The sequence below is a fragment of the Xiphophorus maculatus genome, chromosome 19 (genome assembly GCF_002775205.1).
Source record: "Xiphophorus maculatus strain JP 163 A chromosome 19, X_maculatus-5.0-male, whole genome shotgun sequence".
Taxonomy (NCBI): Eukaryota; Metazoa; Chordata; class Actinopteri; order Cyprinodontiformes; family Poeciliidae; genus Xiphophorus; species Xiphophorus maculatus.
The window spans coordinates 25,379,395-25,404,635 of NC_036461.1; the positions used below are offsets into that span (position 1 = coordinate 25,379,395).

The following is a 25,241-nucleotide window of genomic DNA, read 5'->3' on the forward strand; positions in this document are numbered from 1 at the left end:
CAATAAAGTGACTCTGTGTCTATGTGAATCTATGTCTAGGCAACCGTCACCAGCAGTAAGATATGTATGAAATGTTATAATAGTATAACTTTCATTGTTCTGTTTTATACTGTTAATTTCATTTTCGTGCTGTTATTATAAAAATATTATTAAAAAGCCCCAATATACCCCAATATATGATATTTTATTTTTCTATAAAAGCAAAAACTCTACAATTAGGTAATAAATGTCAAACGTACATGGTTTAAATCTTGTTACACGGTCTATGTTTTTTAATTTTATGTTTTTTTATTTTTTTAATCGTAAAATATTATTAATTTGGAGTCTTACATCTTTAGCGTATCTTCACTGATTTCTTGTTAACAAATAGTAAAATTACAAACCTAACGACGCTCACGGTAACAGACATGACAAGGACGCGACGAAAGAAAAACGCAGATTGTGCACAATTCTGCCAGAAATCACAGCTGCAAACTGCAAGGCAGGTACGTTACAGAGAGTGGGTGCGCCGTGCGAGGTTGCCATCAAGCACGGAAACCCCCGTTTGCGTGAAGCAGGAAACACTTGGACCGATTTGTTAACCTCTGGGGGATGGAAGATTATATAAAATGAAAATCGGAGTTCGTACATTTAGCTGTTCCTGCAGCCGTGAACATTTGCGTTTGGGGCACGGATTGAATCCGCGCTGGGAAAACCCCTGCAGCATTTCCACGCTACCTGCCTCATGGCAACCCCTCTTAAAGGCACAAGCACAAAGTGCGCCAAAGGAGAAGCGCCTGGCAACACTACGGCACTGTCTATCATTTTAGGACTAACATATAGATATTGTTATCTTGGTGACAGGTACGTACCGCTTTTAATTAATTGAAACGTAAACATATTTAATATAAGTGGCGCATGTGTAATTTTTAAGTCCCTACATTCGTCTCGATTTGAGCTCTGACTCACTCAGACAGCTGGGTGATGCGGGTACATATGAGACGCCTATGAATAAGAAAGCGTCATTTTGTGAAATTTCTAAAAGAGCTGCTTTGTCTTTGTCTCATAATTCACATAAAGTCGTTGAATATACGGAGGCTTTAGTCAAACATAATTCGTTGCTATTTTAACATCTTATTAACGTTCACGTCACAGTTCAGTTGCTCTAAACATTGAAGGGTTTATGTAATATTTGCGACGTTTGAGTAAATGTCTGTGTGTGATTTCTGCTCTGCCGGTAACAATAAGGCGCGGACAGCATCAGTACCCATGGAGACTCGCTCTCCAATGCAGTGTTGGCGTTGCATAGAGACTGAGAAACACTAAATATGAACGGCGATGCTCTGAACGACATCGCTGTTTTTCCAGCTAAAAATCTCTCCTTCCTTTACTTGTTGAACTGCTGCGTTTCTCTTTATTTTTTTCCCCACTGACGTCTTTTTTTTATTATTATTTCTTCCTCCACTGCAACAGGATTGCACAAGTCTCCGGGATGGGTGACTGGCATCTGAGGAGGCACGCATCTTCAAATGGCAAATTCTAAAGCGCAGATTTGAATGAGTGGCTGGATGAATGCATGAATGAATGAAGGAAGAGCTGGATACCCTCTGGCTGTATGATGCATTATACCTCCCTATTATAGGTCCCCTTTTAAGCCCCAACAGGAAAACAACCATTACCCTTCAGTGCTTCATCTGGATGAAAATATGGACACCTTCAGAGGACGCATTTTGATTCAACATGCCCAGGAACTATGAGGTATTTCAAGCCGCTGTCAAATTGTCAATACTGAATTGGGTTTAGCCAATTTTTCCCCTCGTGACATTACGTAACATAATGTCAGCCAGCATACATCAAATATGTGCATAAAATGACTCCAACTTAAATTGGGGACCTCAAATTTGTAACATGTCGAATGATTAGCTTTTTGAAAAGTGTGGTAGAAGAGAATACTTCTTGTTGATATTCCCCTTTTGATAAAAAAAGAAAGGACATGAATATCTTAACTTTGGTTTGCATCCTCATAATTTCACATATTTTATCTATATGCTTTAATTTCATTTTGTGAATGATGATAAATAGAGCTGTAGTGATGATGTAACCTACAGACAAACCCTGGAGCTGCTCCATGAGCAGTGAATAATAGGGACTACAGCAAGAACATTATGAGCAGTCGTAAGTGGCACATTTAGTGATTCACTCGTACTTGTTAAAATCCGTGCTGCCAGTCACAATTAAATTGCAGAGAATTTTCTAAAACAAAACAAAACACTTTAAGTCACCTGGTTTTACGCAGTTATTTGTCTGCCTATGTTGTTTGTTGCTGGTTTGGGCCGCTGCAGTGTGTTCATCTTTTTGTTTTCATGGCCTCTTTGACCAATATAAAGTAGCCCTCTATTGTAAGGTGAAAGGGAAATTATATATTCTACTAGCACAGATCTGAAAGGTGTGGCATGTCATTGTGTTCAGGGTCTCTTTCCTATAATATCCTTGAGTAAAATTCAGTTCGGGTCTGTCTACAGGACGTTTGAGTCTCTGAAACTGTGGAAAGACTTGAAAATTGCTGTTCATAGATCGATGCTCTTCATCCAGTCTGAGCTAGAGCTACTTTGCGAAGAAGAAGCTCCAAACATTTCAGTCTCCAGATGTGCAAAGCTAGCCCAAAATTCCTGCAGCTGTATCTGTAGGAAAAGTAGTAGAAAGCATTGGCTCAGAGGATCTGAATGCAAATGCATACCACACTTATAAAAACACGGAAAATTATTTATGATCATTATCGTCTACCTCAAAGTTCTACACTAAAGTGTGTTGATCTATCACCTAAAGCCTCAATAAAGGTTGTAACATTCCTAAAATAATAAAATGTTTAAGAGGTATGAAGAGATGTTCAGGACACAGTATATAGGGGTGAAATTTTTCCTGGGTTTGTTTCATTCGAACCCCTCCAGATCTCACATCAGAACTAAAATATGAATTCCACCCTCCATTTTTCGCATCTTCATTTTGTGACAGAACAATCACCGCAAGGGTCTGCAAAGTTATTTTAAAGTTTGCAGGTTTATGGTAGATTTACTTTGGTACACACTGGCTCTAAAAGAAGGTGTTTACCTCATATGATACAATGTTCTTTGAATTTAAAAACAAGCATCTGCTCAATATGAGTGGCAACAATCAATGATCCGTTTCATTAACTTGAACGTGAGATTGTTCTGTCACTTTTTGCTTCGTTGGTCAATAAATCATTTTCAAACCCAACTATTCCATGTTTCACTGCAGCCCCACTTCCCGCTCACCATGAAAATAACAGTGCATATACCAAAAATATCCCGAGCTTCCCTGAAAAGGCATTTTTGAGTAAAAACGTAGAGCCATGCACCAACACAAACCGAAAATGTGTTTAAGATTCAATACAAGACGCCACATTGTGTTGTTGCAGCTCCAACGCGTCACTTTCTCTTGTCTCGCTCAGCAGCCTGGCCAGTCAGTAGGGATGTTGGCCGCCGTGGAACATGGTCCCATCCTGTGCAGCGACTCCAACATCCTCTGCCTCTCGTGGAAGGGCCGGGTCCCCAAGAGCGAGAAGGACAAGCCGGTGTGCCGGAGACGCTACTACGAGGAGGGCTGGCTCGCCACGGGGAACGGGAGAGGAGTCGTCGGGGTGACGTTCACTTCGAGTCACTGCAGGAGGGACAGAAGTACACCGCAGAGAATCAATTTTAACTTGCGAGGACACAACAGTGAGGTATTTTAGTGATATTTTGTTATACTCAATGTGTAATTTGCAATAATTAAGAACATAAGTGTCTTTATGGCCGCTGTCAATGGTTCAGGGATATGTACACTCATCAAATACTTTTTTAGGTTCACTGTGATAGTTTTGGTTTGGACCCTCTTATGCATTAAGAGTGACATATTATGCCTCCTTGAGCAGGTAATGATAGGACTGTACGGTATGCAAAACATGTTCATTACATTTTTGAGATTTTAGTCAAAATAGTTTGGCCTAATTTGACCTTCTTTCAGCTTCTTTTAGGGCCTCTTGTCACTTTAAATCCAAACAAGCTGCTGTTGGCCCTTCAACTCAACGTTTACACTTGTTCCTATAGCAAACAGATGTGCAATTGTACAACCATACGTCTTTGAAAAGCTTTACCCGTTCTCAAGCCAGTTTTATTAGGTTTATCGTATAATTACCCTGCGTGTGACTCAACTAGCTGCTTGTTTTGGATGGAGCTGAAGAATTTAGATATTTTCTACACCCATTCTGTAGGACGCACCAACACTGCAGGCAATTAAACAAACCCTTAGCATATTGCTACCATGCTAGACTTCTGGTACGGCGTTCTTAACTTGGAAAGCTCTTGTTGATTCTTTGAAACATGCTGATTGTCATTGCGGCTGAACTGCTCATTGTTTTTCTACTCTGACTTTAAAACATTTCTCAAAAAAAGGTATTTGGCTTGTCCGTGTGAGAAAATCAACAGACATGGTGTTTTGGTGGTTTCCATTGTGGTTCTCGGGCTGTTCTTGAGCATTCTTGAGCAAGTGATTGTGTCAAGTTGAAACTTGACACAATCAAAAGGCTCCTCAAATGTGGACTACTCCAAAAAAAACAAACCGATTTTGATCCAAGAAACCAACTGATTGAAAGGAAGCTATACCAATTGTGCCAGAAGCTTGTTTGCAAAAATAATAAACTGTAAAAGTAAGAATCAAATCATTTTCAGCTTTTGCTAAAAGTCTCTTATTGCATCCACGAACTTGTCATTGGTCTTATTATTAGTACATATTTCTTTCTGGTGCTATTTTATCCGCTTGTGTGCTGACTCTCCTTTTTGGCTCTTAAAAGCCTGTTCTGCCTCAAAGTCTTTTTTTAGACTCGTGTTTATGCAGCACATTACTCCTGAAAGTTTCTCTCTGCAGACAGCCACCTGTGCTTTTAGAAAATGGAAGAAAGCTTGCTTTGCTCCTTCGCAGGTTGTCTTGGTGCGCTGGAATGAGCCCTTCCAGAAACTGGCTACCTGTGATATGGAAGGAGGCATCTTTGTATGGATCCAGTATGAGGGAAGGTGGTCTGTGGAGTTAGTGAATGACAGAGGAGCCCAGGTGTGCAATTTCATTATTGTGTTTCAATAAAAGGAATACAAAAATGCATTGCATTTTTTATGAATATAAACTCTGTCATCGCTTTAGTTGTTTCACACCAATACCCCTAACAGTATATCTTATCTCCCTTCAGGTGAGTGATTTTACTTGGTCACACGACGGCACCCAAGCACTCATCGCTTACAGGGATGGCTTTGTGTTAGTTGGCTCGGTCAGCGGGCAGAGACACTGGTCCTCAGAGATCAACCTGGAGAGTCAGATCACCTGTGGCATCTGGACACCTGATGATCAGCAGGTACAAGACGCTCTGCTGAGTTTCTAGTATCAAAACATCCTTGGTGGTATGCGTAATGTGTTAAAGAAACACTGTCTCCATTTAACAGCGGCTTAGTCATTAGTAACATAGTTATTGTTATTGAACAACTTTCCCTTAGGTGTTGTTTGGGACAGCAGATGGGCAGGTAATAGTGATGGACTGTCATGGACGGATGCTCGCTCACGTGCTGCTGCACGAGTCTGACGGCATCGTCAGCATGTCGTGGAACTGCCCCGACTTCCTGGTCGAGGACAGCACAGAGAGCGACACGGACTCCGATGACAATATCCTGCCTTTAGGTACGACCATTTTCTCCCTCTCTCTGCTAATGAAGGAACGGAAAAAATCTTATGCACATGTACTTTTCTTCCTTCTTCCAAGTCCGAAGAGTCAAGCCTTTGTTGACAGTCACCTTCTTATCAGGAGATATCAGTTTGATGAACAACTATGATGATCTCTCTCCGGCTATTATTCGTTCAGGACTGAAAGGTAAGATCCTCTAGTATGACAATGCAACAAGGTACAGTTTTCAGATTTGGTAAAGGTAAGGTAGCCATTACTCATGGTGTCTTGACTTAAATCATTCAAATTTAGGGGTGCCCAAGTCAGGATTGTTAAGGAAAAAAATAAGTCTTACCTAAGGTGAAACACAGAGTCAATCAAGAACGAAGCAAAATGCATTTTGATTATTATTTTATTAAGAAATTAAGCAAAGAATATAGCAATGACTCCTCTTGCTAGTCCAGGGAAGTGAAGAAAAGATAAAAAAAATACATCACTTTTAATATCCATCAGCCCTCTTACAAAGATGGGAGAAAAAGGGATTATCCCACTAGTTTCAGTTTACTTCACAACTCTGGTATTTGTACCTGCAGACTGTGACCCTAGATGGTTCAAACCCAGGTCAGAAATACCCTTTATTATGTGTTTCCAGCGAGCTGCCTCCAACATGAAGGGTGCTTTATAGCTAAAACTGATTGCTTGATTGATTGAAATAAAACGAAGTTTTGACATAACAGGACGTTGAAGCTTCAATTCTACAACTGTTAGATGCGTCCCTGCTCCAACACATCAGCATGTGTTCAGCTCTTCAGAGTCCTTGTATTGGGCCATTCATAGATACTTTCCTGTTGGAGAAGGGAAGTATCTAAAGGTTTGCAGGACACTAGCTCTCAGAACAGGACTTGGGCTATGCCAGACCAATTCTAGGTCTTGAATTCGTTTATTGAGAAACGCTGTTATTGCCACTTCAGGTTCCAGCCCACATGAGTAAAAAATTACAACTTTATTGTCTATAAATTTCTCTCTAATTTAATTTTCCTCACTGTAGATGTGGAAGCCCAGTGGTGCTCTCAGGGAGACCTCTTGGCTGTGGCTGGCATGGAGAAACACGGGCTCCCAGCTGACACAACCTGTGCATCCATCATGAGGAATGCTCTTGTTAAGTTCTACAATGTACAAGGAGAGCACATATACACTCTGGAAACACCTGCACAGGTTAGTCTCTCTATAAAGCTGCAATATGGAACTGTTATTAAAAACATTTTTTTAATCATTATGTCGTGACAGTATAAGACAGATGAAAAACAATCAAGCTCTTGTGGCCTCGCCCAGTGCTTCTAGTATTAACTGCAGAAATACACAACACAGTCAGAAACAACCAATCAGAGCCAGGGGGAGGGTTTTAGCGCTGTCAATCAATCTTGTATTCACCCAAACCGTCTTGCTCTTTGCAAAGCTACAGTTGGTTCACTACAACAGCAGTCCCTAACCTTTTTAGTCACGCGGGAGGGGGGGGGGGCACGCAGTACTCCGATGTTGTTTTGTTACTCATTCTGCTGCAAGTTGGCTCAATTTTGACGCGCAAGACGTAACCGGTAAAATCCGGTTTAGGATTTTCAAAATAAAAGATCCGGAAGTAGTTATTCTTACATCACTACCAATGACAGCGGGTAAACGGTTTTCCTGTAATGGTAAGTCATTTTTCCACCATAAGCAAATTGAGCAGCATCCAGGAGGTTGACTGGCATCGCTTAGATCTACTGGCTCTAATTTTTTTTAGGCATAGTTTCTTTAGTTTTTTATTATTATAAAGATCTTAGAATATAGCAGTGTAAAGAGACTAAATATTTATAAAGTTTCTTACACAAGATAAGCAGAAAGCTTGAACCTTTCCATATTTTGTCGGACAGCAAAGAGAAACTTTAATGTATCCCATTGTGATTTTATGCAATAGACCCAAAGAAAGCGCATAATTGCTGAGTGGAAAGACAACAATACATCTTTTGTTACTTGCACACATATCACCATATTTGGTGGAAAACTGCCATCAAACGTCACCCTGAACAGACCAACCCCACATTTAAACATAACGGTGGCATCATCATGATGTGGAACGCTATTCTTCAGTGGAGACAGGGAACATGGTCAGAGTTGATGGGAACATGTGTGGAGCTAAATACAGGGTAAAGAAATTGTTTATGAATGCACAACGCTTCAGACTGGGGGGAAGCTTTACCTTTTAGCACAACAATGAACCTAAACCTACAAGCCAGACCTACAATGGACCGGTTTAGATCAAAGCACTTTCATTGTTTTAGCGTCCCAGTCAAAGTCTGGACCTTAATCAAATGTAGAAGTTGTGGCAAGACTTGCTGTCTGCAGATTCTCACCATCTAATCGGACCAAACTTCAGCTGTTTTAGACAGAAAAAAAGAGCAAAGATGTCCATCTTTACCTGTCCTAAGTTTAAAGAGACATACCCCCAATAATTAAAGTATTAATTCGAGTTGGGGTCTGAGTACAAACATCTGCCTCACTTTGCAGATTTTCATTTTCCTTAAAAACTATACACTACTTTATGAAGTAGTGTATAGTTTATAAAATCCACTACTTTATAAAGTCCAAGTGTTTACGTGGTATAAATTTTTGGTTAAAATGTGGCAAAGTGTTAAAAACACCAATGAATATGAAAACTTTTGCAAGGCTTCATGTCTGAGACCGTTAGTTACATAAATACCGTAGAAGTGCACAGATCTTTGGTTGCTCTGTTTCAGAGGCCCATCACGACCATCTGCTGGGGTCACAGAGACTCCCGCCTGTTCCTTGCATGTGGACCAGCTCTCTATGTGGTGCGTGTGGAGCACAGAGTGGCCAGCCTCCAGCTCTTGTGCCAGCAGGGTATTGCGAGCGCCCTGCGTGAAGAGAAGGACGTTGGGAAACTGAACATGCCCTCGCTGCTCTGCTCTTACGTTACCTCTGCTTTTATACCGACCATCAAGGTATTTCACTTCGGTTTATTTCCTAAAACCTACAGTTGTGTGGCTGGGTCATGCTGATCCTGCTGGGGAAGTGAGCAGAGGTCATCAGACATTAGCCAACCCACTCACATTTTCATATTGTCCCCTTGAGCAACCAGAAATCTTTCCTTTCTCTATTCCAGCCTCCAATTCCTGACCCCAACAACATCCGCGACTTTGTCAGCTACCCCACGTCCGGGAACGAGCGGCTGCACTGCACCATGAAGCGAGCAGAGGATAGTCCTGAGGCAGGCGGCCCCTGCTACACGCTGTACCTGGAGTATCTTGGGGGGCTAGTGCCTATTCTCAAGGGAAGGCGCATCAGTAAGCTCAGGCCTGAGTTTGTCATTATGGATCCAAAAACTGAAGGCAAGCCTGGTGAGTTCACAATGGACCCTGATATTATTCAGAAATTGTATGTATATTTTTTAGAAATGCACAGAGCAATCGGAGAGCAAATTTTTCCCTCATCTACCCTGAATGTTGATCAGTTTCAAATGCAAAACAAACAAACAGATTTCTCTTCTTCCTAGTCATTAATTGCACCGAAACTATAAACCATATTCAATCTGTAAATATTTCAGCAAACAACAGATATGTTGTTAGTTATTCAGTTTCTGTTGGATCTAAAACAGCTACATATATTATAGAGTTGTCAAGTTATAAAAACGTTGTGCATTCTTTTGATTAAGAAAGTCCAGTCGAGTTTATTTGTACATTTCAGCAAAAACACAGTGCTTTACATTATAAAAACATAACACAGTCACCAATTATGAAACAAAAGTCATTATCAAAATCATCAAATACAGCTCTGGAAACTATTAAGAGACCACTGCACTGAACCCCATTGAAAACCTCATGGCTATTCCACGAAATATTAATTTCTGAACTCTTCTTGAGTTAAAACATTAGTATTGTTGTTTCTAAATGAATATGAACTTGTTTTATTTGCATTATTTGAGGTCTGGAGGGACTGCATCTTTTTTTGTTAATTTGACCATTTCTCATTTTCTGCAAATTAATACTAAATTCTTGCTTGAACTCAGTGCTTTGGCTGTTTTACAGTTTTCTGGAAGTTTGTTCCAGGCTTACGCAGAATAGAAGCTGAATTCTGATTCACGGGACGCAGAGCAGGCTAGAACCCGAAAGCCCGAGTGACCTCGAAGGTTGATGCAATGACAAGTGGTATACATTACAACATATTTTGGTGCTAAGCCAATCAGTGATTTATAAACAAACAAACATATTTTGTTTAAGAATCCCTGAGCTACAGGGAACCAGTGTGAGGACTTTAGAAGTGGGGTGATGTGCTCTGTCTTCCTGGTCTTTGTGAGATCACGAGCAGCAGCGTACTGCATCTGCTGCAGCTGATGCTGATCGATTTTTCAGGCAGAACTGTGAACTCATTGTTGCAGTAATCAATGCGACTAAAGATAAAGTGAAATGAAAGGGCAATGTGAGCCAGCTGATTCTTCTCTGAAAATGGCTTATTCAAACAATCAGGACTAGTTTTACACAATACAATGGCATGTCAACAAGATCTTAGCTGGACATTTTATTCTTTTTTTGTGTTAAATACTTAAAAAATTGTTCCAATCTGGCTTATTGATGTATCTCGCTATAGATGGTAAGGAAAGATGAGCCATAAGGCAGCATTGGATAGGAGATAAAAACACAGGTGCTCAAACACACTTTTATTGCTTTCCAGAAGGGATATGAGTGCTGTGTTCTAACCATTTGCCAGGAGGAAGAACAAACGCAGTCTCCTCTCTGATGTAACGTGATTTGTGGCCTGATTCAGAAATAGCCTGTGCGAGGACCGGGCATTTGGCTCGTTAAATCATTTTTATGCAACAGAAATTTAATGCCACGTTAGTTTTTTGCGCCACAGACATGTTTGCTCAGTAATCTTCAGTACCGCTTGTGTTTCTTGTTCCAGAGGACGTGTGTGTGAATCCCATGATCTCCTACACAGACAGCTGTAACTGCTCCGACTCCAGTGACATTGACTTGAGCGACGAGTGGGTGGGGAAGAAGTCGCCAAAGTTATCCCGCGGAAACAGGTTACCTAGTCGGAAATGATGTCGATGAAGCCTTTGCACATTTAGGATTTGTCAATTGAGGCTGTTACTTTAACAAGTCTAACATTTATTTTTTTTTTTAGGCTAAACATGGATTCAAGAAAATCCCCCAAACTTTCACGCGCCAATCAAGAAGGGCAACGGTCACCACGGCTACCGACTAAAAAGCCTCTGGTTCGGTCACCCAGTCTGACCCGCCGTGAGTTTACAATGGATGGAAACACAGAGGTACTGACCTTTACTCAAAATTATTTGTCAAAGCTGTTTGACATCTTCAAACATAGCATAAAAGACATGAGCAGTACCTTGATAATGTAATGTTCATACTCTTTTACTCAGATTTTGTTACATTACAACCACAAATTCCTTTGTATTTTATTGGGGTTTTATGTAGTCAACCAACACAAGGCTGTGCATAATTGTTAAGATGGGGTGAAATTATATGAGAAAGGAGTCCACTTTTTTATGAATAAATCTCCCTGGGTCAATAGTTAGCCTATCTTACAGCTTCAAGTCTTTTCAAGTATGTCTAAGTTTAACTGCAAAATAGCTCAGGGTCAGTCAGTCTGATGAGCATCTTGACATTCAATACTTTGGCATGTGGTGTGGAAAGCTGGAGTCAAACATATAACCTTCGTATTACTATTTGATTACTCTCACCACTGAAATTCATTTGGTGGTATCAGAGTGAAGAGGTGAAATAAGGTGAAAATATTTGGAGATATTCAGTAAATCACATTTAAGGCCAAGCAAACCAGGGAAGTAATCTTCCACTGGTTTTTCATCTTATGCAGGAAACCAACCGATCGCATGTCAACAAGTACACCAGTTATAATCCTGATACTGCAGTATTTTTCTGATTCTTTTTTTTATTATACTTTTTTTTCAAATTGACATACATAAATGAACATAACAGAACAAATTCCCACCCATCCCTTAAACGCACAAATCGGCTCATCAAAAAACACGTACACAGTCAAGACAGCATGATAAATACACCACAAATTGATCCAAATCTTTCCACAAGCATACAAAAAAAAGAAAACGACAGTTACACAAGCTACTAAGCAGTGGCGGGATTGTCATTAATAGTCTTTCCTTGAAGGAATTTTAGTAAAGGGTCCTATATTTTCTCAAACACACCGACTCTATCTTCATTGTAATATCTCAGTCTTTCCAGCTGCAGAGTAAAGCTAAAAAAGATGACACAAAGCTCATGACCATAGATGAGGGTGGGAACGTAGATCGACCGGTAAATTGAGAGCTTCGCTTTTTGGCTCAGCTCTCTCTTCACCACGACGGACCGGTACAGCGCCCGCTTGACGGCAGACGCTGCGCCAATCCGCCTGTCGATCTCCCGCTCCCCTCTTCCCTCATTCGTGAACAAGATCCCGAGATACTTGAACTCCTCCACTTGGGGCAGGACATCCCCCCCGACCCGGAGAAGGCACTCTACCCTTTTCCGGGTTAGAGACATACAAAAGTATATCGTCAGCATACAATACTGCAGTATTTTTGTTAGATTTCTATAGGTCTATTTATTAAATATACAACTAAAACTGATAGGTATTTTCCTTTCGAACCTAAATAAAAGAAAGAACCACAGACAACGTATATGAATTTTACGTGGAGCTTTTGCAAAAGGGAAGGCTCTGCCAATTCTTCCTCCGAACAATCCACAGAGCGTTCTGATCTGCCCTCACAAAAACTCCTGTTTTTATTGTCAAAGAAGAACAGGCAAGGGGGCAGTCAGGAAAACAACAGAGGTCGTAAAGCTTCTAACCCAAACATCTAACAACCCAGTTCCAGATGTGATATCTGATCAAAGGTCTGAGCCCGGTTCAAATCTCGGTCAGTACTGTCAATAAAACAAAATACGACTGTTCACAGGTAGTTACTAAATTAGGAGGTGCGTAAAGTTGAACCGACAGTAGTGACCTCCATACACACGTAAGGAAGAGAATACTTTAAACAGAAAATCACAATGATCTATAGGCTGAATGTGAACTAAAGTAAGAATAAAATGATAATACCAAAAAATCTCTAACAAAAACCTAAATCCAAAAAATCTAAATGAAAACCAGTTAATAAAACCTGGTTATAGCAAAGCTTCATGCAGACTAATTCTGTAATTTTCTACTTTTACTCTTCCACAGCACAATTACCTTGCACAAGTCACATCTAACATTTGGGGAACAAAGTTCAAAATTGTAGGACTCGCCTCTTTCCTGCCAGCCAATCTCGGTGCAGGTAAATCTCCCAAAAATGTCCGATGCAGGTATGATTGGTCTATAAAACAGTTTATGATTCATGTTTTTCTTCTTCTTCTTTGTGTATTCTTTTGCTCCAGTAATCTATAAGACTAGTTTGCTTCATCTGCAACCGAGGCAGATGACTATCTACCTTCCTGAAGTGCGAAAGATTTCTCATGACTTCATGAGCCTGCCTGTGTTCAACCCCAATGTGTTCAGTGAGGACGAGGATGACCTACCAGGTACCAATGACAGCAAAATTTTCAATTAAAAAACATGGAAAATTATTAATATATGATGAGATTTCAATATCTTGGGTAAATTTCTGCTCTGTGTCTTCTTAAAGTGATGGGGCCATCTGGAGTAGCTGGAGACAACCCACCTTGTACCGTCAATATTCCCATTGCTCCCATCCACAGCCCAGCTCAAGCCATGTCTCCAACTCAAAGTATTGGACTTGTTCAATCCCTCCTGGCCAATCAGAATATTCAGCTTGACGTACTAACCAATCCGACAGCCACAGCAGCAGCTGCAGCAGCGGCTGCCTCAGCCTCAGTCCCCGTCCCTGATCATGGCCAAGATGCTGTTGCGTCACCATACCCTGTTCCAACTAGATACTCAAATCATAGTCAGGGGATTTTCAGTGGGTTAGACATGGGTGCTCTTCTACCTGGTACTCTGCCTCCCCCGCCACCTCCTCACCATCTACCGCCACAGCCTCACTCGCAGCGGGCTCACTCACAGCAGCCTCGCCAGCTGCCATCGAAACAATCCCATACGGTCCAAATGCAGCAGCAGCTGCAGCAGCAACAGCAGCAGAAGATGCATCATCACCAACTGCAACAGCAGCAACAACAGCACCATCCGTCCCAGTCACAACAGCAGCAACACCACCATCAGTCCCAGACACAACAACAGCAGCAGCAACAACAGCCACAACATCAACAGCTGCAGCAGCTGCATCAACCACAGAATCTACATCAACAAACCCAACATCATCAACACCAGGCTCAACAGCACCCGCCAATGCAACAGACCCAACAGCAGGCGGCAACTCAACAGCTTCAACAACAGCAGCAAATCCAACAGCAGCAGCACCAGATGCAGATGCAGCACGAGCAGATGCAGCAGCAGCAGCAGCAGATGCAACAGCAGCAGCAGCAGATCCGGCAGCAGATCCAGGAGATGAGGCAGCAGCAGCAGCAGCTGCAGCAGCAACATCAGCAGATCCAGCAGCAACATCAGCAGATGCAGAGGCAGCACCAACAAATGCAGCAGCAGCTAAAAATGCAGATGTCGCTTCCGCCGCCTCCCACTAGCTATCCAACCATTTCCCTACAACAGATCCATCTTCTTCCTTCAATCCCTCCTCCCACCGCTGTGCCTGAGCTGGACAGGGGGGACCACACACACACGCTGAAGCCGACTCTTCCACGAACATTACCTCCTTCCTTCAGCGACACAGATGGAGCTTTGGAGATCCAGATGAGGAAGGTAAACCCCCCACCTCCATACCCAGGGACCGTGGTGTCTGCGGCAGCAGCTACAGCAGCTGCTGCTCCTCAAACGTTCATTACAAACTGTGACAGCCCAAGTGTCCTGGCTCCCGATCCCTGTCTCAAGAAAGACGAATTTTTGCTTCACCCAGTCACTTTGCAATACCCAACACCTCTGGGATATGAACGGATCACCACCTTTGACAGCAGTGGCAATGTAGAGGAGGTATGTCGCCCACGGAGACGCCTCATTCGCAATCAGAATGCATACTCTGTTCATGGCATTGGAGGTTCGGCAACTCTTAAAGTGACTTCCACTGAAAATAAAAAAATTCAACTACCATACAGCTCAGCCACGTTGAGTCGTCTGTCTGTCCCTCGGTATTCTATACCAAGTGGAGACCCTCCTCCATACCCAGATCCGGCCAATCAGGTAACTGCTACTCTTCCTCTTCCTCCTCCTCCTCAGAAAATCGACAGCAGTCTGATTCATGCCACTCTACGTCGTGAGCGCAGAGATGTGGGACTCAAAGTGCCACAGATGATGGACAGCTCGAGAACTTTGCCCACCAAGGCGAAAATGAACAGCGCGTTGTCGCTTTCCTACCAGCAGAGGGTGCCCACTGCGTTGTATACGTGCACCCAGTGCAGCAGTAACAGCAGTAGCACCAGTGTCAGTGTAACCGGAGGGGGGACTACAAGTAGTGGCATCGCAGGCGGCACGGTTGTAAGGCAAGACTTCCCACCAGGCAAAGGGGCTCATCACAGCACCATCATAGTGCACTCCAAAAGTGCCTCACCGCTGGCGTCTCAGTCGTCTTACAGTCTACTGGGAGCGGTAGATAACAGTCGGGACAGAACAGTATATGTAAACTCTGCGTTTACTGAAGACGAGACGCTAAATCAGCAGTGTCACCTTGACAAATCTGTTCGTCAGTTGAATCTGGGTGATGGCAGTATGACAGTCAAACGCCCTCCGCCTTATCAGTGGGACACCTCCACTGCAGAGGACTTCTGGCTTACTCCAGAGCAGACGATGTTAGCCCCGCCACCAGGAAATCCTAAGCCACCCCCTCTCATTATCAGTCAGGCTCAGCACTTGGACGTTACTCGGCTTCCTTTTGTCCTCACAACGAAGCCTCCAACCAGTCTGAACACAAGCACTCTTACCTTCCCATCAGGATACCAGATATCCCTCTCACCTTTTCCCCCAGGTGTGGGTCACAGTGGACCTCCACTCCAGACCCTACAGAACCCTCCACCACAGTGTTCCCCAAATGAAGTAGTCACCTCGGTATCCTTTGCCCAACAGGATCCTAGTTTGGTCTTACCACCAGGGTACCCTCCAAACTTGGCTAACTTGGCTTGCTGTCCTCTCCCTCCGTTGTATCCTGGAGCTAGCTCATGCGCTGGACTTCAGCTTCACCCTGTCAGTTTACATCCTTGGAACCCTTACCCCTGTCCACCACCAATGCAAGATCCTCCAGCTCCTCCCCTGCCGACCAAAACTCATCAGATTTTAGAAAAGCCTCTACTCTCCCCACCTCCTCCCACTGCTCCACCTCCACCACCTCCGCTACCACCTCCTCCCCCGCCCACTGAGTTGATCCCATCCAAAAGTGCCACAGAAGACCAAGCAGATTCTGCCAACAATTTTCCCGAGCCGTCATCCCTTAATGAAAGCCCTGTTCCTCAGGAGTCAGAACACTACAGCAAGAAGAGTCGCAAAAGGCTTGACAGCAGGGCAGAGGAGGGCAACATGCCCACAGTCTCTGAAAGCAGATCAAGAAAGGAAGGGCGAGCGCTCTCTGACTTCAACACCCTCATATCCAGCCCAAGGCTCGGCAGTAGAGAGAAGAAGAAGCCCAAGGGGCAGAGAGAGCAACTCAATAAGACTAAGAAAATGAGCAGGACAACGAACGAGTTCCAGGACAGCTCCGAAAGTGAACCAGAGCTGTTTATTAGTGGCGACGAGCTCATGAACCAGAATCAGAGTAGCAAAAAGAGCTGGAAGAACAAGAGGAGCCTGCGTATGGCAAGTGAGCTGGAAGAGATTAAGTGCCGCAAGGCCAACGAAAGAGAGGACCGCAGTTTAGGTATCCAAGGGTTTGTCTATGTCATGGCCAATAAGCAGCCGCTCTGGAACGAGGCTACACAGGTCTATCAGCTTGACTTTGGCGGTCGGGTCACTCAGGAGTCAGCAAAGAATTTTCAGATAGAGCTGGATGGCAGGCAGGTAATGTGAAAAGCAATGACGCAAGAGTTTTAATGGTGACCGAATAACTTTCTGAAACAATAAGTGTTTCTGATGTTCTCTGTTCTTTCAGGTGATGCAGTTTGGGCGAATAGACGGGAACGCTTACATCCTGGATTTCCAGTACCCTTTCTCAGCCGTGCAGGCGTTTGCTGTCGCCTTGGCCAATGTGACTCAAAGACTGAAATGAAGAGTTGTTTTGCCGGTGTTGCTGTTCTGTACTGGTATTAGACTCTGATGCTCGGGAGTGAGACACATTTATTACATTTTTTTTCCTGATTTTTATTTTTTGATTTTTTGATTTGGCTGTTCACATACATGTGATTCACAGTTAGTATCGAAAGCAAAGTCAGCTTGTCAAGTACCGATGGAAGCAATTTATCCAGAACTTTGACTTAATGCTATAGTTCAGAAATATAACTTAGAATAAATATTATAAATAAATATAATAAGTCTTTACATAATTTATATTCATTTTGCATTAAACAAATGCAATTTCTGAAGGTAGAATGGAGTTTGATATTAAGAAATTTAGAATTGCCTCTAAGCCATACCATAGGATATCTAACACAAATATTGCACTTTTTAAAATTGATTTAAAAGGAATCCAGTAAAGAAGACTGGTTTTATTATTCGTTGTTTTAAGGATTTTGCTAACTTTGCAGATTCATATCTCATTCCAGGCCAGGATGAGGTGAGATTTGTTTAATTTGTTCTGCTATATGCTTTCAGTGAGTGGGTCATTGCATCTGAAAGACCTGAGCAAAGTTTGGCATTGTATTTATGTTACTTCTATGAAGTGATGCAATGAGCGTTAAAATCCATCTTTTGGCAAAAATATTACAATTTGATTCAGTGAGGCAGTAATATTTCATAGAGGCTTGCATTTTACATTTGTACATTTAATTATATTTCGTGTAATTCTATAGCCCAAACACTGTTTTTGTTTACAGAAACCCTCCCATTGCTGGTTGATTAAGTCTTTGAGTGCCATATGTAAGCTAAAGTGAAATCTTACTCTTTTTTTTTTTTTTTTTTTTTTTGCTGGGTGTTTATGATGCTACTTGAATCCTGCATTTGAATGTGAAGTGCTGTAGTTTCACTATTTGGAAATCAGTGCTGCTTTGAATAGATAGAGCTTTTGTGCAATAATCCTACCTACACAGAACCGATGTTGTAATTGCAAAGGAAAACATAAAGCCGCTTGCTACACTGTGGATTTAGCAAGTGACCTGCGTTTAGATAAGAAGTGCTTATACGTTGCTAACTTTTTTTTATTTCTTTTGTTTTTACTTACCAAATATTTTGTGATGTTACATCTGTAGACAAAAAAAAAAAAGAAAAATAATTTTGCAAAAGTGTATTTATAAGTTGTTGCAGTGTGCTGTAGGAGTGAGATTCATGTAAATTTGGTGCTAATGTATAAAAAAGATAAATTATTATTGAATGTTTGTTTCAAATTACTTTAAGGGCCTTGGAGAGAAACAAGAAGTGCAATGATTTCATTTTACAATGCTTTTTCCCTCTGTGCAACTTTAAAGACAGTGTTCACCAGTCATCAGCAATACTGCCTAATGAAGAGATTGCAGCCAGATTTTATTTCTCTTATTCTGTGATGAAAAGAAAAAAAAAGTAGGTTTGTAAAGACCTATGGGCTAGCCAAAATGTAATAAAATCTATTTATCTGCAATGTTTTTGCTGCTGTTTTATTTGTGAAGTAATTTCTCTGTTATTCCAATCCATTCTATTTTCACTTGTTATTTAATAGTTTTTCTCACTTTTTTATATTCTGCAGTTTTTAGTAAAAATTATTTCACATTTTATTTCTTTTTTTATATTCTGTATGCATTTATTTATATCTTATATCTTTATATCTTTTTTTTCTCCTGTCATGTTCCCTCTTTGCATTTTCTCCCCCGTTTTCTCCTTTGTCCGTTTTTTTTAATTATAATTTTCCTCATGTTTTCTATTGTTTTTGCTGTTTTTCCATATTCTCTATCCGTATACGTCCTCCATAGCCATGACAAGTGCGTTGTTATTATTATTATTATTATTATTATTGGGCTAACCGGAAGTGGGCTTTTATTTTGAAAAGGTCGAACCTAAAATCACAGGAAGTTTCTCATATCGAACCTGTTCTTCTTCGGTGCTGTGGGAGCTTGTGTTCACTCAGCTTCGAGCTCGGAGTGGCGGCGACGTTTAATTGTGTTTTCAGGATACCTGCTCGCCTGTTTGTTTGTGTATCACTACCGGAAACTACCTTAAGTCTGAAAATAGCCTTAATTAAAAATAATAATAATAATTTAAAAATGGACGCGCATGTTGGTTCCCAGCAGGCAGGTGAGTGGAAAGTTTCGTAACTCTAGTAGATAGCCATCAAATTCCTCTCACTGTAAATTAGCTACAGAAATGCGATGATTTTGCTCCTGATGCAAAAGAGCATGAAGCTGTTCAGACTGAAAAAGTTCAAACCTTAGTATTTCTGTTTCTGTTCCCTTTTTTTTCCCCAAGCAGAAAACTCCTTTCCAGCTGAAACAGAACAGCCTACCAGAATGACAAGAATACAGATTCTCACTTTAATATCTTTGGCATCTGTTAATTTCAGTTCAATGATCTGCTACTCTATATTGGGCCCCTTTTTCCCTAATGAGGTAAGTTAAAAAATAAAAGGTCAGGATAATGGGAAATAAATCTCAAATCTTGTTTTGTTTTTTGTTAAATGTTGAATTTCTCCTGAAGTGAACCTAAATTAGTCTGCCTGTAATAGTATTGTTTTACATTTATGAACTTCTGAATTTTGGGAAACGTTATTTGTTTATGGTCTGAAATACATAAACAAGAAATAGACAAAACAAAATCAACTCTACAGGTAAAAAGTTTGGAAGCAAAATCAAATTTATGCAAATATCACAGTGTGTTTCGTACACTTAACTTCAATCACTACAAATATTTTTATTTTGCAAAGATAAACTTACCAAAATGGATATTTGGTATAAAATTAGCAGATATTTGATATTTACTAGCTTAGACTTTGCTTTCTTGCAAATCTTTTCGGGCAGAGAGATGTAGGGGATGCGATCGTTTCTCATTGTGATTGACAGAAGAGATGCTTTGAACGTCCTCGGTTTCAACTCCTGTGGGATTTAACTGCCTTATTAGCTTTTTATACAAATAAAACTACCACAAAATCTCTAGAAGGGTTATTCCATATTTTTGCTGAAGCCTGTGACTCAAAAATAACTAACTGTCACACGTATGCTTAACATTTCTATATTTAATAGTCAGGATATCTTTGAATTTTTGCAGCTGCAGGGAAAATGACTAGATTTTGTTAAGTTTCTTTTTGTCATAAATATCATGAAACCGTGGTGTTTTTATTCAGCTATCATACAATAATTGGCTTTTACTGGCTGTTACAAGTAAAAATGTAGGTCAAAATGGAGAAAATAGTGTTACCATTTGCACTTTGCAGATAGATAATTACGATATTCATTAGTGATTTAGCTGTTGCTTTGAGTATAACTCAGACAAAATTGGGACAGCCCAACTTCAAGGAGCCGTTTGGAGCTGAAAAGTTTGGAAAGCAGTTCTATGTTTTTGTTAAAAAAAACATCTTAGGTTTGAAATCATAGCCTTAACTCCTTCTAACACACTTTTTATCATAAAACATCCATCTCTAACTCAATCTCTTTCTTGTCCTTAAAACTTCCCCGCCTCCGAAGGCAATTAGCTTGTCCATGTGGACAGCTTCACGTTTCAGTCGAGCCTGTAGGTGTCGATTTTGGAGCGGGTGTGTTAATGTTGAGTTTGCTTCGACGTGGAAAGTTGGCTCTGGTTTACCAGCATCTACCAGTTTGATGCGCTTGGAACTTCGGTGGCTTGAGCATTGATCTTGTGGACGAGATCAGATCGCTTAAATCTAGACGCAAGTAGATCCAGGAGGCCAATCGTACTAGAAACACACAACAGAGCTGGTTTTAAAATGGTTGCACGACCAACGCGAACACTGTTAAAAATGTGCAAACTGTGCTAAGAGGTGAGCTCATCTCCATCAGTTTGGTCAAATATCCGTCCAGAATTAGAAATGTGCTAAAAGTGCATCTTACCACATTTTATGAAGCGGATAAGTATTTATTTAATTCTGCTTTAAAAAAAAAAAAAAAGTAAATAAAACACCCCAAATTAATATGCATTAATATTCATTCACGTGGGCAATGACTCGCGTTTTGTTTTGTAGATCTATGTTGTGGTTATGCTTTGACGTCCTTTTTTTAAACATCACCACCTACTGTTACAGCTGTGAGTTTCTTGATCACTTTGCATTAATCTTCCCCTGCAGGCTGTAAAGAAGGGAGCCAGTCAGACTGTGATTGGTCTAATATTTGGGTGCTACGCTGTCTGCAATTTAATAGGTTCTATGGTGATGGGAAGATATGTAAGTATATGACAGTATTTCATCAGCACATATGTACATTTTCAGCTCCCGTCTCAGCAGGTGTCACTTTTTTTCTTTTTTTTTTGGCAGATTGTCCAGATTGGAGCAAAATTTATGCTACTCGCAGGACTTTTTGTATCGTCGGTGTGCACCATCATGTTCGGGTGAGCAACTTTATTATGTTTGTTGGCCACAGATGTGCCGGTGCAATAAATTAGGCTGAAAAATGTCTCTACTTCACTAATTTAATTGTAAAAGCGAAACGCTGTAGTGTGCTTGAAACGTACCGCTGTTTGAATTGAATCACTGCAGCGACTCGATCAGTTCGTGTACCAAGTCGTCTCCTCTTTTATTTCACGGCAGATTACTCGATCGGGCCCCTGCGGGGGCCCCCTTCATTAGCCTGTGTTTTATCGTGAGGTCCGTCGACGCTGTGGGCTTTGCTGCTGCCATGACCTCCACTTTTGCCATGACGGCGAAAATCTTCCCAAACAATGTGGCGACTGTTTTGGTGAGAGCAGACCTCCTTTGTCTGACCGGTATGCAGCTGAGACGTTAGTCTTGAGAAAACAGGAAAATAGTTTGAGCTGGTATGTGTTGGTCCAGTTGTGTACATCCCAGTCCCATGAGAAATACTCTGCTGCTCTCATTCACGTCTATGTATCTGCTAGAAATTGTTTATTTTCCCATGTTGTCGTCATACTAAAATAATTTTTTTGCCAAACGTATTTTTTGCCTAGATCGTCTTTTGGCAATAAAAAGTTGGTGATTTTCTTCCCCCTCCCCCCCCCCAAAAAATTACACACACACAAAAGACTAAACCAATCATTTTAGGAAGGTGACCATATATGGAGTTGGTTTTTTTCTTTCTTTTTTTTATGTACCGTTTGTCTCCTTTTAGATACTGTGCTATTTTGATGCTGAGCTAAAAAAAAAATAATAATAATTTTGTCATATTACTTCAGACTTCAATGTTTTTTTTAAATGGGAATCTATATGATATACCAACACAAAATGCTGCACTATTCTGAACGACAAGGTGAGAAGGTTCTCAGGTTAGAGAGGAAAAAATAACATGATCTCTCCATCCATGGCGTTGTCTTGAAGAAGTGCTTGAACATGGTTCACTGTTTGGATTTTTAACTGTGAAAATCTTTGAAAACTTTGCACAATTTCTCCTCCAGATCCCAAATATTCACCACTCTGTTCTGGTCCCGGTGAAACAAACTTCTTCATATAATTGGGCTTGAAACGTGTCAAAATATGAAGAAAACTTCTGCAGCTCTCTGTATTCTGATTGCTAATCCATACGTTGATTCTTCAGGGAAGCTTGGAGATTTTCACTGGGCTCGGGCTCATTCTGGGGCCACCTGTGGGAGGCTGGTTCTACCACTCCTTTGGATACGAAGTCCCTTTTTTGCTTCTCGGGTGTCTGCTTCTGATCATGGTTCCTTTCAACGTATACGTGTTGCCCTCCATTGGTAGGAGTTTGAATATTTGGCAAATTTTTTGTCATTTTGATATTTTTCCTTTTTTCTGACATTGAGCTATATTTATTTCTTTTTTGTTTTTAATCAGAGGCTGAACCATCCAAAGACTCATTCTTTAGACTGCTCTTCCATGGAGAAGTACTGCTGATTTGCTTCGTGATAGGTACACTAAGTGCAGGGCTGGGGTTCATTGATGCCACCTTGTCGCTGTTTGCCATGAAAACGGTACGTTGCTTACTTAATATAAAATCAGTTGAACCTTTTATTGCTTATGCATCATGTTAACGTTTTTGTACAATTTTTTCTCTTTTCTGTTCCCCTCAGTTTAATCTCTCATCTGGCTACGTGGGACTAATAATGATCGGTTTATCCTTGCCATATTGTCTGGCGTCCCCTGTGATCGGTTATTTCACAGATAAATATCCTGTGAGTGTTAAAGCAGTCAAACATGATCAAGAATGTGCGGTTAGTTGTAATTTTAACTTGAACCGTTGCTAACCAGGGCACAAGGATAGGATTCACAGTGACGGGAGGAGTCATCACTGCTGCTTGTTTCTTTCTGCTCGGTCCTGCGCCTTTCTTTCACATCAAGAGGTGACGGTTTGTTTCAGGAATTTTGATCTATTTGAAATGGAGAATGATAAGTCACAACACAAAGTTTTTGTCTTTTTATTAACAATAGACCTATATCTTGTTCTTGTTTTGGAGAAGACTGAGACACTTTTTTTTTGTCCCAAGAAAATGGGAATCAATAGAGTCAAAGACCTTTTATTTTAATTAAGAAAAACAAGTGCAAGATCCCTTTCCTGTTCTGGAGCAATTACAATTATTGCTCCAGAACAATAATCTTTCTACATTTTTGTAGAAAGATTACCTTTCTACAAAAATCTGATTACTTTTTGTTAAAATATTGTGTTTAGTTTAAGCTGCTTAAAAAAGTCTGTAAAATTAGTCCACAAGTACTTTAATTTCAACAACTTCGGCCTGCGGCAACAAGGTTGGAACATTACCTGGTTACCCCTTAAAAAAAATAACATGGTTTAGGAATTTTATTTAAAAACAAAAACAACCCAAAATGACTAGAGTAAAAGTTTCAGACTTGTTTTGTAATGTTGCTACAATCATTGTCATTTTTAAGAACAGGCGAGTAACACTTAAAGGTGTGGCTTCTCTTCTTTATGTTGTATTTTTTTTTTTGTACGTAAAGTCAGTTGTGGTTGCTGGTCCTCATGCTCGGCCTAATTGGATTTTCTCTGGGCATGACTGCAATCCCCACGTTCCCTGAGATCATCACATGTGCACAGTGAGTCTCTCCTCCGTGTTTGTTCCACATGTTGACATCTTGTTCACACGCACATGACATGTAGTTGTTTGTTTTTCTTCTCCTCCATGCTCTTTCATTTGCAGTGAACAAGGGTTTGAAGACGGACTGAGCACTCTTGGAATGGTCTCTGGTTTGTTTGGTGCGTTTTGGTCCACGGGGTGAGTCCAGAACCAGTTTCTGCTGCTTGCGTTTGATTGTTTGCGGGGTTTAAACGTTAACTTAACGGGAACGTTTGTTTCGAAGGATGTTTTACGGTCCTATAGTGGGCGGCCTTATCACGCAGCGCCTGAACTTTGAATGGGCGGCAACAGTCCAGGGTGCCATGGGACTCTTAGCTGTAAGTATTAGTCATTATCTTAAAAGATTATTAATGAGCGATCATTTTATTCTACTGTAAATTAGACTGAAGAAATGACAAACTACTAATACTGTTAGAAATGTTCTTCTCTGTTGTTAGGCCTTACTTCTCCTGGCTTACTCTCTCTGTAAGAGACGTCAACAAAGGTAATCATGACTCCGAAATTAGTCGTAATTTTCATAAGTTATCGAGCTGGAACTGATGCGTTTTCACTCATTTCTGTTTGAATTTTAGGCTGCAAGAAGATAATCAGCAATCGGATGAAAACACTCCTCTCCTAAGCGGATGAATCCCTCTGCCAGACATTAAAGGGAATAGCCGCGATTCTTTCTCGACACAAGGGAAAGCTTTTGTTGCGTCCTTCTTGCAACAGAATTGTAATGTTGTCAGCGTTTGTTTCGATCTGGTGCTGCGGCGTACAGACAACACGGCACACGCGGCCGCTTCCAAGTAATTAATTCTGAACGGAGAGCAGAGCACACACACACACACACACACACCCAAACATGTAACGACCAAAGCGTCCGCCTCTTTGGTACCGAGACCTTTTTTTGTTAGCGGTCATAGCATTCTGGAGCACGTGACTTGGATTTCATGCTGAGCTAAAGCTCATCAGGATCTATTAACACATTCCTGGGGATATTGAAGAAAAAAAAAAGATTAAGAGAATTGTATTTGAAATGTTATTTTATACAGGTCACACCTGTTAATGGACGAATGTAATGTAATGTGCCATGAAACAGATCTGACCATGTTTGTTGTGACGTCTTCTACCTAATTATTATCTTGTTTCACTGTCCTGGTTATTTATTAAATTAAGTCTGAACTATTCTAATGGAGTCATTTTGCCA

The 25,241-nt window shown here is 41.0% G+C and overlaps 2 protein-coding genes across 2 annotated transcripts; both read left to right on the forward strand.

Annotated features, from left to right (window-relative positions):
• Positions 1-580: 580 nt before the first annotated feature.
• Positions 581-18,477, forward strand: LOC102227418 (tubby-related protein 4-like). Its single transcript, XM_023353201.1, has 16 exons — positions 581-843; positions 1,453-1,737; positions 3,449-3,721; positions 4,957-5,085; positions 5,219-5,380; positions 5,520-5,700; positions 5,783-5,890; positions 6,732-6,898; positions 8,458-8,682; positions 8,844-9,078; positions 10,640-10,763; positions 10,865-11,009; positions 12,938-13,031; positions 13,132-13,275; positions 13,380-16,765; positions 16,857-18,477. The coding sequence occupies exons 2-16, from the start codon at positions 1,720-1,722 to the stop codon at positions 16,971-16,973; spliced, it is 5,508 nt and encodes a 1,835-aa protein (XP_023208969.1). The 5' UTR covers positions 581-843; positions 1,453-1,719; the 3' UTR covers positions 16,974-18,477.
• Positions 18,478-18,905: 428 nt separating this feature from the next.
• On the forward strand, positions 18,906-25,219 carry slc18b1 (solute carrier family 18 member B1). The gene is made up of 14 exons (XM_023352905.1): positions 18,906-19,123; positions 19,298-19,434; positions 21,123-21,218; positions 21,309-21,382; positions 21,582-21,729; positions 22,543-22,699; positions 22,797-22,933; positions 23,033-23,134; positions 23,211-23,302; positions 23,916-24,011; positions 24,116-24,190; positions 24,276-24,369; positions 24,490-24,536; positions 24,625-25,219. The coding sequence occupies exons 1-14, from the start codon at positions 19,093-19,095 to the stop codon at positions 24,677-24,679; spliced, it is 1,341 nt and encodes a 446-aa protein (XP_023208673.1). The 5' UTR covers positions 18,906-19,092; the 3' UTR covers positions 24,680-25,219.
• The last annotated feature ends 22 nt before the right edge of the window (positions 25,220-25,241 follow it).